The 17,994-nt window shown below is 47.5% G+C and overlaps 2 protein-coding genes across 3 annotated transcripts in view; one reads left to right on the top strand and one right to left on the bottom strand.

Moving 5' to 3' along the window:
* The first annotated feature begins 221 nt into the window (after positions 1-221).
* Positions 222-485, top strand: SNN (stannin). Its single transcript, XM_065893587.1, has one exon. The coding sequence runs from the start codon at positions 222-224 to the stop codon at positions 483-485; it is 264 nt and encodes an 87-aa protein (XP_065749659.1).
* Positions 486-3,288: 2,803 nt separating this feature from the next.
* The window catches only part of TXNDC11 (thioredoxin domain containing 11), a 65,479-nt gene continuing 50,773 nt past the window's right edge, over positions 3,289-17,994 (bottom strand). The window contains exons 8-12 of one of the 2 annotated variants that reach the window (XM_065892370.1): positions 15,290-16,082; positions 12,866-13,008; positions 11,815-11,924; positions 8,055-8,135; positions 3,289-4,043 (exon numbers count right to left, since the gene is read on the bottom strand). In XM_065892370.1, the coding sequence (XP_065748442.1) occupies positions 3,401-4,043; positions 8,055-8,135; positions 11,815-11,924; positions 12,866-13,008; positions 15,290-16,082 (1,770 nt within the window). In that variant the 3' untranslated portion in view covers positions 3,289-3,400. The remainder of the gene's footprint in view (positions 4,044-8,054; positions 8,136-11,814; positions 11,925-12,865; positions 13,009-15,289; positions 16,083-17,994) is intronic. The other variant, XM_065892369.1, reaches the window with a different exon arrangement.

The raw sequence follows: 17,994 nt of genomic DNA, 5'->3' as shown, positions 1-17,994 counted from the left end.
ATGCGGGCAGGACAGTCAGGCTTAAGAACTGATTAAAAATAGACCCCATGGAAGAGCAAGCCCGAGCGTGTGAGCTGTCAGGGTCCCCAGTGGAGTCCCTAGTGGAGCCTCATCTTGCTCTTTCTTTCAGGGCTCTCGTGTCCAGCCTGGGTTCCAGCCTCACTGAGCCGTCCCCACCAAGACCTTCCTGCAGAGGGGCCCCCCCCGCTCAAGCGCTAACCATGTCCATCATGGACCACAGCCCCACCACCGGTGTGGTCACGGTTATCGTCATCCTCATCGCCATCGCTGCCCTGGGGGCCTTGATCCTGGGCTGCTGGTGCTACCTGCGGCTGCAGCGCATCAGCCAGTCAGAGGATGAGGAGAGCATCGTGGGGGATGGCGAGACCAAGGAGCCCTTCCTGCTGGTGCAGTACTCGGCCAAGGGACCGTGCGTGGAGAGGAAGGCCAAGCTGACCCCCAACGGCCCTGAAGTCCACGGCTGAGCCGGGATGCAGAGGCTCCTGGACCTGTCTGCCGCCAGCCAAGAGGCGCAGTAGGGGCGAAACCACAGACGTGCTGCCATCTGAGAGGAAGGGTTGATGCTTGCTGGCATGGCCTCACCGGACTTCGTCATCGCATGCACCGACTCCTGGGGTCCTGGCGGTCCTGAGCCAGGGCTCAGTGGCACTGGGCAACCCCTCAGCCTCCTGGTAGGACTGCCCATTGCAGGCAGTGGGCAGGCCTGACCTTGCTGGGGCTCACGGCCCCACAGCGCTTTTGTTACTTGAATGTTTAGCTGAGCCTGTTTTTGATGGAGCTACTACTGTAACGCGTGAACTCACAAGCCTGTGAACTGTAAATAGGCCCCAGAAGCACGTGCTTAAGCCTCTCTTGCTGATTTTTTTAAAAATATAGAGCACATGGGACTGTCCGTACTAACGCTGAGCTGAGTCAAGGCGGTGGGGGGGGGGGTCTTAGACTTGTAAGGCCCACGTTGCACTTGGCAGGGGCCTCAGATACACGTGTGTATGTAGAGGACGTGACACGTCGACTTTAAGTCTCGCAGCTAACCTGTTGGGGTGCTTTGGCGATTTCTGCTTCGTGAGCAATGAATGGGAGCAGCAGCACGTCCCGCCCCCTCCTGCTCTAGGTAGATGAGGTTGTTAAATGCCAGTTCCTGTTGCTAGTGGAGTGACTGCAAGGAAGCTACTGCAGCTGCTTGGGAGCCGGTGAAGGACGAGTCAGGGCCCAAGGCCCGAGTCCCAAGGCTGCCAGGCGTCCTAGTGGCCGAGCAGTTTCTGGCCCCCGTGGTCTTGAGCATGCTGAGCACCCTGCCCCCCACCCAGCTTTACTGAGCACAGGCTTCGCTAGAAACACCAGAGCCGCGGTGGCTACCTGCATCCCAAACCCAGTTGGCCCAGGAAGGAGAGAACATTGTGGTTTTTGTTTGTTGTTGTATTTAATATTTTCTGCACTGGACGGGGTGGTGGTGGGGTGCTTGGTTTCTTCCCCCTGTCCTTTTCACAAATTCGCTTCCTTTCCTCCCAGATTCCCACCCACCTGCTGGGTCCTGGATTTCATTTTCCTCAATGGGCCACCTAGGAGGGTCCCCTGACCTTACTCTGAGAGCGCCAAGTGTCACTTCTTGTGTGCCTGTGCACACAGGAGCCCCCAGCAGCCTGTGCTTAGTGGGCACCCAGGGGAGGGGGCTGGGGGAAGAGGGAGTTTCAGGTTCAGGATTTGGTTTTCGAAAAGGTGAGGAGTTTGGGGGCTCTTGGTCAGGCCAGTGATTCCCACCCTGCCCCTCCGAGATGTCCCTTGTGTATACTTCAGTGAACTTGCTTAGGTTTTTAATCCCACCACTGTAAGCACACCCTAAACTATCATGATTAAAATGTGATTTGTGTCTGCATCCTCGGGAATGAACTGGAGGCCAGCTCTGGGTGAGCTGGGGAGCGCTGGCCCTCAGCACTTGAGCTGCCTTGCCAGCAGCATGGGCAGGGAGCTCCCAGGTTGCCAGGGGCTGCCCCCTATTCCCAGCTCCCCCTCAAAGCTCTGGCCTCCTGGTCGGGCAGAAGGCGGCTCCTCTGGCCTCATCCAAATCTCCTCTAAAAAGCATGTTGAACTAATCAACTTTCTAGAACCCCTAGTAGGGAGCTTAAGGAACACTCCTTTTAGCGGCGTACCCCTAAATTAACGGTCAAACATTAAGGTGTATAGCTTGGGGGGAGGGGCGGAGTAGCTAGTTAGGCCATTTGAGCTGAAGGCAGGATTGAGACAGCACAGGTGGCCTACTAAGGAATCCTTAGAAGGCAGCTGGGCTTTAGTACAGGGGAGGAAATGCCTTTGGCCCCCACCTGGGGATGGCCAAGCATGAGTCAGGCTGGAGACCAGCAGAAGGCCCTGTAAGCAGCACCCAGGGTGTGGGCGGGAGGAGGGGTCAGAAGTTCTAAAGGGGTCAACTGGAAGGTCAGGGAGAAGGTGTGTTTCCTAATGAAGGACATAAGAAAAATGGGGCAGGTGTAGGGGTGTTCAATCCATTCCCCTCACATTTCAGAACTTCAGGCTTTCTACCTCTACTTTCTGCAGCCAGCAGCCTGCACCTAAGGCTGTCTGTCCTTTACCCAAGTAACCGAGGAGCTCCCGGGACTTGCATCTTCAGTCCCTGAGCCTGACCCTGAAAATGACCATTGCTTGACTGTCAAACTTGCCCTGAGCTTCTTACCATGGCCGGTGCAGTTTCGGTTTTGAAAAGATGAGGCATCACTTTCTCCTCAGTTTCAGTCCTGGAGGTTCCTTATCCCACGACATCTGTGCCATTTGCATCAGGCCCATCAGCACGGTGTCAGTGCCAGGTGAGGGTCACGGGCATGGTGGGGCACTAGTGGGGTCTCTGGAGGCAAGTGGAAGTGCCTGCAGAACTGGTGACCAACCACATAACAGCTCTCACTGTTCTTGGTCAACAGCTACTTTTTTTTAGCATAGACACCAGAGCCACACACTCAAATGGCTTAGTTAAGTTATGACCTCTCATTGAATTCTTTCTGAATAGCCCAACTGTTGTGTCCAAGTTTTCTGACTAGTCAGTCAGGACATTAGCCTTTCATTCTGCATGTCATCGCAGAAGCAACAGCAGGGGGATGGGGAGGGAACGCCGACACTGAGCCACTAAAATATGGACTAACTTTTCAGACAAATCTTCAAGTGGACTGTGCTACTGTTTTTGTCTCAAAGCTACCAAGTTTGTGCAATAAGTGGAGGGGATGTCATCCCTGTTCAATAAAAGCTGAATGACATTCAAGCTGATTTTCTAGACCACTGAGAAAATCTTTATTTACAATAAATTTCAATAAAATTTGCATAAATATATTCGCAATGTATAGTCTTCACCTCTGATTTCTTCATGTCATTTTCAAAGTTAGTCTGTCCTGTTCTCAGTGCTCCTTTCGGAGGCCAGCGTGGAGCTGACGTTGGAAGGCGGAGGGGTGCTGGCCGGTAGCCGGGGGGCGCCCGTGGGCTTGTGGTAGTCCAATCGCACCTCATCCAGGGGAGCACGGTCTTCGGCCCCGTCCCTGCCCTCCAGTTTCTGCTCCATGGTGGCCACCAGGATCTTGAGCCACGTGTTCTCGGTGAGGAGGTTCTCCGAGGCATCGGCCAGCTCCTGGAGCTTGCGGGCCACCTCCTCAAGCTCCCGGGTTTTCTGCTCGTACAGGGCCTGCAGCTGCTCGCTGTGCAGCTGGAGCAGGCTGTGCTGCCTCTCCAGCGTGTGCTGCTGCCGCCGCAGCTGCTGCTCATCCCTACGCGCGCTCGAGAGCCGGGCCTCCACCTGCCCCTGCGCCTGCTGCAGGGCGCTGATCTCCGCCCTCAGCTTCTGGATCTCTCTCTCCAGATGGGAAATGTGCCCCTGCTGCAGGACGGCCTCTCTCTGAAGACACTCTTTGGTAGGAGGGTTAACCAAGTTCTGGGGGGCAGAAGCAGGGTCTGAGTGATGCAAAATGAACCTCAGCAGATTTGGAAGGGTGATGGGAAGGTCTTCGGGGTATTTCACACTTAGGTCCTTTCTGGAGAGAAAGGGAAAGGAGTCAAAGATAAGAGAGTCACACCAACATTCTTAGTCCAAAACCAGACTGCCACCGAAGGTCAAGCTGCTTATTTCCTACCAAAAGGAAGTCAGCATGGAAAATGTTATCTGGCAAAAAAATTTCTACAAAGCTGAGGATGTCCCATATGCTGCTTCTGTAATTAAGGTGGTTTATCTCAAAGGTGTGTCTGTTCCTGAGGACAAAGAGCTCAGTTTCTGTTCACAACCTTCCAAGAAAGATAAGAACTCAGGGCAGAGGGGCCTCCGTGTGCTCTCAGACGCCCAGTGGCGCGTCAGGAAGGGTGTCCGGGGGCAGGACTGCCACCCATGTCACTACTGTGGCCATCGACAATGCTTGGCGAGATGGGAAAAACCTCCAACACTCAGCCTGGCTCTTCAGCAAGCATTTATTACACGTTATCCAAGGCAAGAGTTCTCAACTGGGGTAACTGTACCCTCCCTTCCCCAGGGGACACTGGGCAACATCTGGAGACACATTTTATTGTCACGATGGTGGAGGTGCTATTGGAGCCCCACCCTTGACAAACAGACCAAGGGGCTCTGAGGAATTAAGGTTGCCGGGCCCTGAGAGCAGAGAATAAGGAAGGAGGGTGACATATGAAGGGGATTTTCCCCAAAGCTTTGCTGCAAGTCCTGATGTACAAATTTCCTTTTTAGAACTTGTCATCCAATTGTCTGATGACCAAAATTTCTACCACAGATACATTTACCTGTGTATACACCACCTGGCTGCAATAAATCCAAACCAGCAGCTTTAGCATGAGGGGGGCAGACACCATCCAGTATTAAAGGAGTGGAGGTGAAGGGCACGACTCTGGGGCCCACCCGCCTCCGGGGCCTCACAGGACTCCTCTGTGGCCTGCACTGCCTTGTCTGTAAAGGGGGGAATATGAGTCTCATCTACCCCAAAGGACTGCTGTAAGGACTGCATGAGTTACCTGAAGGCTCAGGGAATGTTAGCTTGAAAAAAAAAAAGAAAAAAAAAAAACCCAACCACATTGTTCCTTAGAGAAACTGACTAGAAATCCCTCATTAAGAGCTTGCACACCCTCTCCACACACAAAGCCAGTGGCCAAACACCTAAGAAAAGACAAAAGGTGTTCTATTAAAGGGTAGCCCTTTTTCTATGAAATAAAAATCACAGGGAAATTAAAATCAGATATGTCCCATTTTATATGTTTATGGAAACTTTCAGGTAAATGGAACAATTTTTAAACTTTGGGGGTAAGTATATAACCACGTCTTCCTTTAAAGCATAGTTTTCTTAACATCTAAGCTTTCTCCAAGTGGGGCCTCCCAGTCATTCAACTGACAACTAAGAACATCCTGGCCCCTGTGAAGTGTGGGTGAGGATGGACAAGCAGAGGCTGGATCCACCCCTAAGTTCTGCAACACAACCTGGTCTTCTAGGACAGAGGAAATGTAAATCATCCCCAGCAAAAAGCTTAGTGTGTGTATCTGGAGACATTTACAGGACAGAAAACGATACTGGTAAACATGCTATTTTAGAGTTTCTGGAGCAATCTCCATGAACCTACCTGATGGGTGTGCTAAAATGCTTTCAAACTTCTTAGAAGTAGCAAGGATACAGAGCGTCAACAAACTGCTTCCAAAATGGTAATCATTTTGAAAGTGTAGTGGTAAAAGGTCCCACTGTTTATTTGACTCTGGTCTAAGTTCACCAGGAGTATGTGTACGCACCTCTAGTGTGTAAAAGGCTAAATACAAAATGACCAATGGGGTATAAGTTATCTGCTCCAAAGAGGGGCTATAATACTGAGGGAGGGTGGGCTGCTCCTCTAAAGAAGGTTCTTCCCCAGGGGGCACATCAGAATGAACCCCCCACCCACTTCTGATCTCCTGGCCCAGGGCCGGGCCAGAGCACCTGCATTTTGGAACGTCACACAGAGTGGGGGAAGAAGAGTGGTTCTAAGGTGCCCCTGCACAAGAAGGCGGCCCTGCTGGGAGCAAGAGGTAGTCCAGGCTGTGCACTGTGGCAGAGGACAAGCTCCTTCCTATGGTTTCTTTCATGATCATAAAATACAAACGACGTGCACACTGAGGACAATTTGCAAAGGATATAAAAAGCATACAAGAGGCACCCCTGTGACCACTGGTAACCTTCACTCCTCCAAAATTATCGTCAACATCTTGACACCTTCCCTTCTGCACACATTTTAACCCAGTGCATGTGTAAATTTATATTTTACCAAAACGCATATATACTCTTATAGTCTTTTCACTAAAAATAAGCATGTGCCCTGTGAAGAAGGTCTTACTGCTTGTTATCAGTTTTTTGTTTCCTCTTTTGTGAGCTGTCAGCTTCTTGCCCTTTACCTTCTGAGTGAACTGAACACTCACTGTAGACCAGTTAATGAAGAGCTTGCTTCACTTCTGATTACCATTTATTTTTAGGAAATAAGAAAAATTCCATTCCAAAGCAGTAAGGCTTTGGTTTACCAAGCTCACTGCATTAGAATGGAACTGGACAGTCTACTATTCAGTATTTACTTTCTTGACTTTTCAACACAAGGGAACTAGGAAGAGGCTGTAGCAGCGACCTTCCTGCAGGGCATGGAAAATGAGCTCATCTCTATGCTGACTCCATCAGGCAACCTCAGAATGAAAGGCACTCAACCCAAACGTGAAACAATTCCAGCTGCTGAGAACCTCTTTGTGCAAAGGCATGTGCTGGGTGTTACGACGTCAATGTTTTTTCCAACTATGATTGAAATTTGAAAATTATGGTGTGTTAAACTTCATGCCCCACCTCTGTCCCACACACAATGAAATTACTTGTGTTATTGTTCACGGTTCCTGGACCGTGTGGCACCTGCCTGAGACACTTCTTAAAAAGAAAAAGGCTCGTCACAATACAGTCAGCAGTAGAACTGGGTGAGTCACACTCTGTTTTTAGTGTGTGATTTGACAAGACCCTACTACCACAGGAAGTATTCCAGCAAAAATTCTTTGAGATAAGGGGGAAAAACCAAGGAAATGATTCAGTACACATGAAGGAAGCACTCTCCTAGAGAAGCATGAAGAACATGGCAGTGGCGGCAATAAACGGTAAAAGCGAGCGCCAGAGAATAAAAGACATGTGAGTTAGGGAACGTCACTAAAATCATCCTGCAAATGCTTTTCCCCATAAAGATATTGTCAAAGCCATGTAACTGGGTCCCTGAGGACCCATCCTTTTAAAAACAAACAGGAATCTGTACCAAGAGAACATCTGGTTTATCAGGCTTTAAAAGGCCAAGAGTTAATTTCCCTTCTACCAAAACATCTGGATCCACATTCGCTAACTGCCAGGTCACATCCCCTTGCTAACGGCCCATCCCTGCTCGCTGGGCTTTCAGGGAAGCTGCCCTGATCACTCACCTTGGAGGACCACTTAGACAAATGTGAAGAGATCAAGGTGACAGCCCCGTCAGGTGACATTCACAGAAGTCTGCACACCTGGGGAGAAGGCTTCTTGAGCCCCAGTATGCGGGTGCAGTGGGTAGAAGGGCCTCTGTTTCCTCTTTGTACCAGGGGGCCGAGGTGGCCGTCCGCAGGGCTCAATGACAAATGACTCATGTGGAAGCGGGCAGGCCGGGCCTGACTCCCTGTGAGGCCCAACAGTAAGCTGTTGTTTTGCCCCACGTGAACCTGGGGCTCTTTGCTGTCAATCTCAGCACTCACTGTGTGCTCATAAGGCCAAGAAGGTGAACAAGTTCCAGTGGCCACATTCATACTTGCGTAACACACACTCTGGGAGGGGGCAAACTTAAAAAAACTACCACACCTGACATCATGACACCAAAGCCCTTTTACCCTTGGTTCCCAGTGGCACATTTTGAACAATACATTTTATTCTAAATAGTAATAAGTAATGATGTACACTTCACTTCTGTGAAGTACCTTAAACCCATTTCATGTTCAGCAAAAGAATCCCATCTGCCCAAATATTGAAAAAATTCAGCTTTACCTGTTACAGGGAAAAAATAAGACAGTAGGAAGACGGTCAACCATAAATTCCCAAGGAAGATCATTCTGAGATACATCAATCCTGGCAAAGGGAAAGAACAGAAAAAGCAAAAGATCAGCCGAAGAAACTCCAACTTGAAAGGATCTTCTCAAATAATTGAAGAACCCAGGGCACTGTCTGCGCCCACACAAGACTGGCCCCTGGCAGTGAGTGCACAACTGGGTATAAGGCAGGCATAGCTTGTGGGAGAAGCAGCGAGATTTCCAGGACGTGCAACTGTCCACCTAACTCACTGAGGGAAATGTCATGTCTTGAAAGTAAATGTAGAATCCCCCCTCAAAAAAGCCTCGCTGACACCTCAGGAGTAGTCCACGCACCTGACCAAATCTGGGCAAGTACCTTAACCGTTGGATCAGCTCTGGAAAAAGGAAATCATTGAGCAAAACACATTGAGCCTCTGAAAACGTAAGAAAATAAGATAAGGAAGATTATATTCTATATTCTGTTAAGTCTAGACAGAGGCAAAGAAAGCTGCATTTTCTTAACAGATTTTAGTATATGTGCTGCCGAAGCGAGCACTTTAACAGATTTTAGATGAATTTTCTAATACAGGAAATGACATCTGTGCTAAATGAGCCAACCTGTGCTTAATTACCACCGAACTAGGTGGGGGCCCCTCCTGCAGTCCGCACTAAGCTGGGCCTGCAGGAATGTCTCCCCACCTGCCCCCAGGGACTGCTCAGTTGAAGCAAAAAGAACATCCCAGGAGGAAGTGAAGCAGCAGGGCTGCTAGGCCAGGTGTCAATATTCACAAATAGTGCATAAAAAAGGTGGAAATGTTTTGAATCATTAACTTGACAGGAGTTTTCAGAAAAGTATAACTGGGGGCAGAGTGGGGAGGGGGGGAAATCAGTGCCTCCAGTTTGTCCAAAAGGATGAAATACACTTTAAAAAAAAACTGACATAACCATGGCTTCCCTGGTGGCACAGTGGTTGAGAGTCCGCCTGCCGATGCAGGGGACACGGGTTCATGCCCCAGTCTGGGAGGATCCCACATGCCGCGGAGCGGCTAGGCCCATGAGCCATGGCCACTAAGCCTGTGTGTCCAGAGCCTGTGCTCCGCAACGGGAGAGACCACAACAGTAAGAGGCCCGCGTACCGCAAAAAAAAAAAAACAAAAAACTGACATAACCAAATCATAATGGTTTTAAATAGCTTCATTAACAGAACAGTACTCCTGCCTCTCTGTCTGTGAAAGCCTACCTAGAACATCAGAGTTTCTATTTTATTTTATTTTATTTTTTTTGCGATATGCGGGCCTCTCACTGTTGTGGCCTCTCCCGTTGCGGAGCACAGGCTCTGGACGCGCAGGCTCAGCGGCCATGGCTCACGGGCCCAGCTGCTCTGCAGCATGTGGGATCTTCCCGGACTGGGCCACGAACCCGTGTCCCCTGCATCGGCAGGCGGACTCTCAACCACTACGCCACCAGGGACGCCCAGAGTTTCTATTTTTTAAACAAATGGTGTTGAACAGTTTATTCTATAATCAAGTGTTTCTTTCTCCTGATTTTTACTTCAAAGAAAAACCAAACTGTAAAATTAAAAGAAAAACATTTGTAAACATCCACTCAGAATCCCATTGTGCTGATTGGGACCTTCTTTCTGGGATTCTCATTCAGGATTTGGTGTATATGCCTACATACTGATAAGAGCAGAAATCATATTTCATACTCTATTCTTTTCAGTTAATTGTATAAAAAGCGTTGTCCTAACGAAGGGGTAAAAATCCCATCAAATGCCCAACCATAATTTACTTAACCATTTTTCTACTGTTGGACATAAATAATGCTGCAATGACCAGCACATGCTTCTCTGCAAGTCCTACTTCCTTAATTCCCCAAAGTGAAATTAGCTGGATCAAAAATGTATAACCATTTTTGCTAAAATGTTGTTAAAATGCTTTCCAAAAAGTTTATGCCAATTTACTTATTCTGTTAGCTACATCTGACTGTGCCAATTTTATTTTATCAACACAAGATTCTACCACTTAAGAGTATTCCTTAATTTAATAAGTATAAATGACACTTTGTTATTTCAATTTACATTTACTAGATTATAATTTCCCCACTTGTTTATTTACTCTCTTCTCTTACATGAAAAGCTGTTCATGACCTTTCTTCACATGGCAGTCCTCAGCTGTTTCCCCCTCCATCCCCCATTTTTTAAAATTGTGGTGAAATATATACATAGCATTTACCATCTTAGCCGTTTCTAAGTGTACAGTGCAGTGGTGTTAAGTACATTCATAATGCTGTGCACCCATCACCACCAGCCATCTCCAGAGCTCTTTCATCTTGCAAAACTGAAACTGACCCCATTAAACAACTCCTCCCCCTTCTCCCCTCCCCCCATCTCTTGGCAACCACCATTCTGCTGTCTCTATGAATCTGACTACTCTTGGTGCCTCATATAAGGGAAACCATACAGTGCTTGTCATTTTGTGACTCATTTCACTCAGCATTAATATCCTCAAGGTTCACTCATGTTGCAGCATGTGTCAGAATTTCCTTCCTAATTTTTAGGGTGGAATAATATTCCATTATATGTACAAACCACATTTTGCTCTCAGCAGTTTTCTTAAACCATTTTAATTTCTCACGGTCTGGAGCATGAACACCTGATTCTGAATCCTGCTCCCTTATTTACAGGTTGTATAACTCTGGGCAAGCTGCCTAATCCTTTTGAGCCTCAGTTTCCTCCTCAGTAGAAAGAGAGTGGTAATCATACCTGCCCCACTGAATGCTCTAAGGATTAAGTCAGATAATACGTATATATAAAAATCTCACAGCATAGTAACTCCTCAAGTGTGGCTCTAATCATTACTTACAGCATACACAAAAGGTAAGACATATATGCTGTAAAATACAGCTATCGTCCTTTTGTCAGTTTTATTTTCATTGCACATTTTTCTAGTGAAATCTGTTCACCTTTCTTGCATTATTTTTTCAACTGCTTCATTTTGGCAAGTTTTCACCACTCAAAGGAACTAGCAAATCCAATATTCTAGCTTCTGTTATTTTTTTCTATGATTTGATCTTTTATATTTAAATTCTATCTGAAGTTTTTTTTTTTTTTTTTTGGGTGGTGGGGAGAAGATATAGCTTAAATCTAAATAATTTTCATCTCAGACTGCCTACTACCTGATCCAAAAACTCTTTGAGCCTTGTTTTTACAAAACAATGGTTTAACATTTTTTTGTTTGCTACACATACACATACAGTACCAAGGAATCACAAAACTAGAACATGCAGGTATCAGCCAATCTTGCCTCTTACTTTTAGGAATGAGGAGGGAAAGGAGACCTGGTGGGGAGATTTGCTCCAGGTCCCAGGGCTGGTTGGCAGCACACCAGGGACTGGCCCCCTTTTGCTGGGCCAAGGCCCCAGTGCCATGTATTCCAGAAAGCTGGCCACTTGGGGGGCTATCCGAGCAACCAGGTCAGCACTAATCCCTCAGAACTGCACTCACCCTCCTATGAATTCAATCAGGACTAAATACACTCAACATCATGGAAGAAACACTTAGCATTCATCAGGAAAACTTTGGCTCCAATGAGGTTTTGCTCACAGCATTAAGCTGACAATCAACCAAATCTTACCCAAGGTCAACAGAAAATGGGCAGACCCTTGCAGGCCATAATGGCTAAGCTGTAAGGAGGAGCGAAGGCAGGCACACAGCACTGCAGCACGGGCTTCCTTACCTTGCCACAGTGAACGTATCCGCGGGCAGGAGCCGAGCTAGCTGGATAAAGATGTGATTGAGGGCTGGACAGAAGCCGCACCACTGTGCATAATAAAGCAGCAACACATCCTATGGGAAGAGGAAGACGGCTGTTACTGGGCTGCTCGGGTCCTCACTGTGCTTAGAACCGGGCAGGCATTCAATAAATGTTGCTCATGCACAAATTACAGTGAGAATTTAATCTTCAGGTATTTTCAATTATGTGGTTTTTTAAAAAATAAATTTATTTATTTATATTTTTGGATGCATTGGGTCTTCGTTGCTGCACGCGGGCTTTCTCTAGTTTCGGCGAGCAGAGGCTACTCTTCGATGCAGTGCGCGAGCTTCTCATTGCGGTGGCTTCTCTTGTTGCGGAGCGCGGACTCTAGGCGCCTGGGTTTCAGTAGTTGTGGCGTGCGGGCTCAGCTGCTCCGTGGCATGTGGGATCTTCCCAGACAAGGGCTCAAACCTGTGTCCCCTGCATTGGCAGGCAGATTCTTAACCACTGCGCCACCAGGGAAGCCCTATGTGCTTTCTTAAGGACGTTTTACAATCACAGAAACACCATGTAATTCACATGTTCTGCAGTAAGACTGTCATGTGGTCAATCTTTTGTACATCAAAACAAACCACCCCCTGGTGGCGCAGTGGTTAAGAATCCGCCTGCCAATGCAGGGAACACGGGTTTAAGCCCTGGTCTGGGAAGACCCCACATACCGCGCAGCAGGTAAGCCCACAAGCCACAGCTACTGAATGAAGCCTGCGTGCCTAAAGCCTGTGTTCCACAACAAGAGAAGCCACTGCAATGAGAAGCCCGCGCACCGCAATGAAGAGTAGCCCCTGCTCGCCACAACTAAAGAAAGCCCATGCGCAGCAACGAAGACCCAACACAGCCAAAAATAAATTAATTAATTAATTTAAAAAACAAGCAAACAAAAAAAACCCAACTGCTCACCCCGATGACTGCAGCTTTGGAAATTATTATAATAGGGACAGATGGCTTGATTTTTGCCTCGCTCATGATTCTATACCTGTTTTTGAAGGACTACTTCCCAAAAGGTATCAGTTGTCACTTCAGTGATTAAACGCTGAGATGGGAACTGTGAAGAGTCACTTCCAATAAGATGCCTTTTCAAGGGACTGTAGAGAACGCTGAAGTTTTGAATGAAAGACTCTGAAAATAAGGAGAAAATGAGATCAGTTCTTCTCTCAGTACAAGGAGAGTAGCTGGCCTACTTTAAACTCCACATCTAAAAAATTGGGCTGGCTTCGCAGGCCCACATTTTTAACACTTCACCTACAGGCAAAACCCTGAACGAAGCCACCCGGGGGGACAGGGGGTAGCTTTGGCAGTAGTAACTCAGCAGACAGCACTTTAGCTAACAAAGCACCACTCGGTGTTCCGTGTTCTACTATGCAGGGACTAGGAATTCGATGCTCCTTTTAAAAACAACACTGGTCCACAAATGGACACCTGAGACTGTATAAGTCATCAACACGCCACCATGGAGATTTCAACTATACCAAGACCTTTAAGCATAACTACCGATGCAGTAATTGCACAAGCTACTGTAATGGGGAAGGTGTTTAAATACTCATTAATTTAAGGATAAGGAGCTATGGTTTTTGTTTCCTTTATTAAAGTCCTTCAAGTTTCTTTCTTAAAAGGTTAAGAAAAATAAACTCAATTATATTTAGTGGAAAAACACATAAATAAAATCCATAAATAATCCCAAACCCTAACCTGAACCAACAGTTTTACCCTCCCCACCAACTCTACTATCTTCAGATTCCTTTGTATCATCTGAAGCAGCACTAATCTGAGTTGCACTTCTTTTTTTCTTCTTTTTTCTCTCCATTGCGAGGCCCTAGTGAACAATGATATATTCCGTGGAGGGCGGAGGACAGAAGGAAGGTCTTGTGAAGAGAATCCGTCATCAACATCTGACTGATACTTAGTTGGCTATGTTTTTGAAACATAAAACCAAGAATTATTTACTAATCTGAATGAAGCCTAAATTCTGAAACTGACCCAGAGACAGCTGACTTAAGAGTCAACTCTCCAAAACAACAATGATGCACAGTGAATGTTTTTGGACGAGGACCCTGACAAATTTTGTCACCAACCACAGCACAAAGAACAACGGAGCTAGATGTTTCAGAGGAGATATGAGAAGATGAAAAGAAATCGGAAGAAGGCTTCTTTCAGATTACCATTAAATTCAGGACGCACACATCACGAGCTAGCTCACTGAACGCTTGAGTATTAGAACAGAATGCAGGAAAATCCAATAAACACTTAAAGATACAGGCTTATTTCATTTTCAGAAAACTCAGTACAGTAAAATGTAACTAGGAAACATGAATTAGGAGCAATTTGTAGTATCAAAAGAGTACACACTTCATAAAGTGACTGGTCACAGGGTTCCTCTAAGCACTCAGGAGGCTTCGTGTTTATAACATAAAGCCTTTTATTAACATAAGCCTTTTAACGTGTCTAATGTAAGAAACGAGCTTCACCTGGACTTAAAGGATGGCAGCTAAAATGACTATCATTTAGGGGCTTTGAGTTTACTCTTGCTTTCATACTCTCCAAAACTTGAAAATAAAAGGTTTCCCTCCCCACCAAATTCCTCCTGTCTCCATTTGGCAAATGCTAACTTTCCCCCATGTTTCCAACGAGGGTGAACTAACACGGCTTTTGAATTCTCACTTCCCTGTGTGCACATCAAGGATGGCAGCAAAGCCCTGGGAAAAGGACAGCATCGGTTAGTTCACTGCTGCTGCCAAGCCTAAGGGCAAGCTCTAGGATGTACTCCCATAATGGGGACTTACCCGCCCCCCCCCCCCAAAAAGTGGCTTTTGCTGGTTTGCAACCTGACACTTATTGCACTTGACACTTGTTTGTTACAATCTAGGCACCCAAGGTCAGAGCAGTGTTTCTCAACTTGTTATAAAAGAGCAGCAGAACTAGGTCTGGTGGCCTTGATGCCTAGACAGTTAAACCTGTGAGACAAAAAGGGGGGCCAGGTGGTTCTATCATTTCACTGCTTTCTGTTTAAGTACCTTTCGAATGAAGCCGCTGTTGGGGCTCACGTTCATCAGCCCCTGGGGAGTTAGCACCCGACCCGCTCTCCACCACCCTGTCTGTCACAGAGGCCAGGTTCTCCCCCGCCGCAGCTCATGCCACCATGGAAATGCGGCAGGCGCTGCCGATCAGGAACGCTGGACTCTTAGCCCCCAAGGGCTAAGTGAAAAACTTATCCAAAATTTGGAGTTAGGAAGTTTCTGTTCCATTTAATATACAAAATTAGCTTCTTTTAAAATTATGACCAGCTACAGTCTAAAGATTTCAAATGCGCTAAGAGCCAACCGTAATGAGATCCCTAAATAAAAGTTACCTATGTTAAGTTAAGCAAAGCATTAGGTTTGGGGAAGGAAACTGCCCACAGTACCTAGGGTGAACTTCATAAGAGCTTGTTTTGGATCCAAGACATAATGAGACTCTTCTTTCACGTCAACAATTGCAGCAAATCCTTTCACCCGAGCAGTGCTCGGAGCACCCAGCCTCTCTGCATACAACCAAAATAAATTGGAATCCAAAAGGTAGATGTTCAGGGTCTTGTTGGTTCTGCAGCTCAGGCCTATGAAGCTTGTGTTATCCACGTCCAGTTCAGGAAAGAGATACCTGTTCTCCTCAATGTGAGGAACGGAGCTTGGGGTATCAACCTCACATTTCTTCTCAAGGGAAGAAAATGCAATGGTCGGGGTTTCAAAGACATCTTGTTCAGAATCAATGAAGCCTGTCACGCCCCTGTTTATGGTCCTGCAACATGCAGTGTAGTAGCTGAAAGGGCTATAGAAACTTAGAAAATTCCTGCATTCTATGCTGTCTGATGCCACATGATAAAAGGTCTGCTCCTTGAGGTAGAAAGAATCCAGAGCTGCTGCCATCTCAAAAAAGCTGCACTGGGGCATGCCGACCGAGCTTGGCCTGAGGCCGCCGGCCGTCTGGTTGACACACAGTTCACACACGTTGTGGGTCCTGGAGATGGAGTGCCACTGGGGCAGCACCACGGTGTTGCAGCAGGGGGACTCCGTTATCAGTGGCGGGTCCGGCAGCTGGGCCGGGGGCTCAGGCGCCAGAGACTTGAACACCGGGGCGTCCACTCGCCGCAGGTGCTGAAGGAGCCGCTCCACCACCTGGTCCCCGTGACAGTTGTTGTACTCCAAGGCCACTTCGGTGATCTGAAACACAGGGCGGAGCTCATGAGAGGTGTGGGGGTGACTGAGGGACAGACCCCGTGGCTCTTAGACCTGGAAAGCATCTTGTCTGATTCACAAGAAGGAACCCTGGCTGGAAACACAGCATCAAACAGGAAGCTGTCACACCAAAAGCTATTAATAAAGAGGTTTGGGTTATTTTTCAGATCCTGTCACTCTGTTAACAAATACTGAACCACCTGTTCAGAGACGGAAGGGGTCTTAGAGGGAGATGTCAGTCTACCCCGTGATGGGGTGAAGTGGCTCACGCCACGACACACATCGAAGAACCAGGAACAGAATTTAAATCTCAACGCCCAGTTGAGTGCACTTTCCTTTACATCCTTAAAACTCCTCGAGACGATGTCTTCATCTTAAGTAACAGTCTAAAAATTTCCCAAATATTTGATCCACTTGTTGATCCACCTAACAAGTGGATCAAATATTTCACAGCACGTTTCCAAATAAATTCATGCCTCACAGGAGGCTACGAATTCAGCCTCTTCCAAACCATACTCAACCATCTCGCCTTCCTCCTCCTGTACCACCCTTTCTAGAAAATGGCATCAACAAACTGGAAAAATCAGCTAACCCTCAATTTCTCCTCTGCATCACCCAAGCCTCCAATCCAGCCAGCTCTGACTTCAGCATCACGAAGCGGCCGCCCTTTGCACCCTCACAGTCACTGCCTCAACTCAGGCCCTCACGTGTCACAGAGTGCCGCCGTTTTCTCTCCCCCGCCTTAACTGAGCCTCCACACTGCCAACACTTATTTTTAAAAGTACAGCCCTAAGCAGGAGACTCCTCTGCTAAATGACATTCGACGGCTCCCTATTACCTGGAGGGTAACCCTAACATAATCTGACCTGAGTCTGCCTTTCCGGTGTCACCCCACCACCTTTAGACCAGCCAGGCCCTTCCACAATGCCTTGCCTTCAGAGGCCTGGCCGGGGCCGCCTCCATCTGACAAACCTCAACACTCTCCCCAAGACCCTGCACCAGGATGGCTGCTCCAACAAAGCTAACACCCCCACCCTCCCCCATGAAGAGTCTACATCTTCAGGGTTAGTCCCAGAAGCCCTTCCCAGACAGTCTCCCAACTGTCTGTCAAGACATCCCTCTTCCCCACAGGCTTAAGGATCCTCACGGGCAGGGACCATGTTTGATTTATCCTGCTATCCCCGCAGCCTAGCTCAGAGCCCGAAACATAACAAATGGTCGATAAACAGCTGGTGAACGAAGGGCATCTCAGGATAAGTGCATGCTCCCGCTTCTTGGGGAGATGAACCGCTTTACACTCAGACCAGTGTTAGCCATTTAGATTCACATTTCACATTTCATTCCAAGGCTCTTCCATTTCCGAACTGAGTACCTTTCACCACCCAACAGCCACCCCAGGTCAATGAAAAAGATGAGCAAGTCATTATAATCCAAAGGCATTTATACTCCCTAAAATAGAACTGTGTGCTAACTTAAATCCCACCAAGGTTAGTTAAAAGGTGTCAAGTCACTCAGGATTTTGTTTCATTAAAGAGTGTGGGGGGGGGACTTCCCTGGTGGCGCAGTGGTTGGGAGTCCGCCTGCCGATGCAGGGGACACGGGTTCGTGCCCCGGTCCGGGAAGATCCCACATGCCGTGGAGCGGCTGGGCCCGTGAGCCATGGCCACTGAGCCTGCGCATCCGGAGCCTGTGCTCCGCAACAGGAGAGGCCACAACAGTGAGAGGCCCGTGTACCGCAAAAAAAAAAAAGTGTGTGTGTTTGTGTGTGAGAAAACCATTTAATAAGTGCTTTTCCAATTTAAAAGAAAACCCAAATTTTATAACACATGATACTTATAGACAGAGTTAATTTAAGACATATGCGTTTGTACAGAAAAACAGATTGTTTGAATGGTTC

Source organism: Phocoena phocoena, chromosome 15 (assembly GCF_963924675.1).
Source record: "Phocoena phocoena chromosome 15, mPhoPho1.1, whole genome shotgun sequence".
NCBI classification, from domain to species: Eukaryota; Metazoa; Chordata; class Mammalia; order Artiodactyla; family Phocoenidae; genus Phocoena; species Phocoena phocoena.
The sequence above is the reverse complement of the archived record's forward strand: the minus strand, read 5'-3'. Positions and strand labels throughout refer to the sequence as shown.

What these genes read in the sequence shown, in the direction of transcription:
- SNN (XM_065893587.1), top strand. Translation starts at nt 222, where the DNA reads ATGTCCATCATGGACCACAGCCCCACCACCGGTGTGGTCACGGTTATC.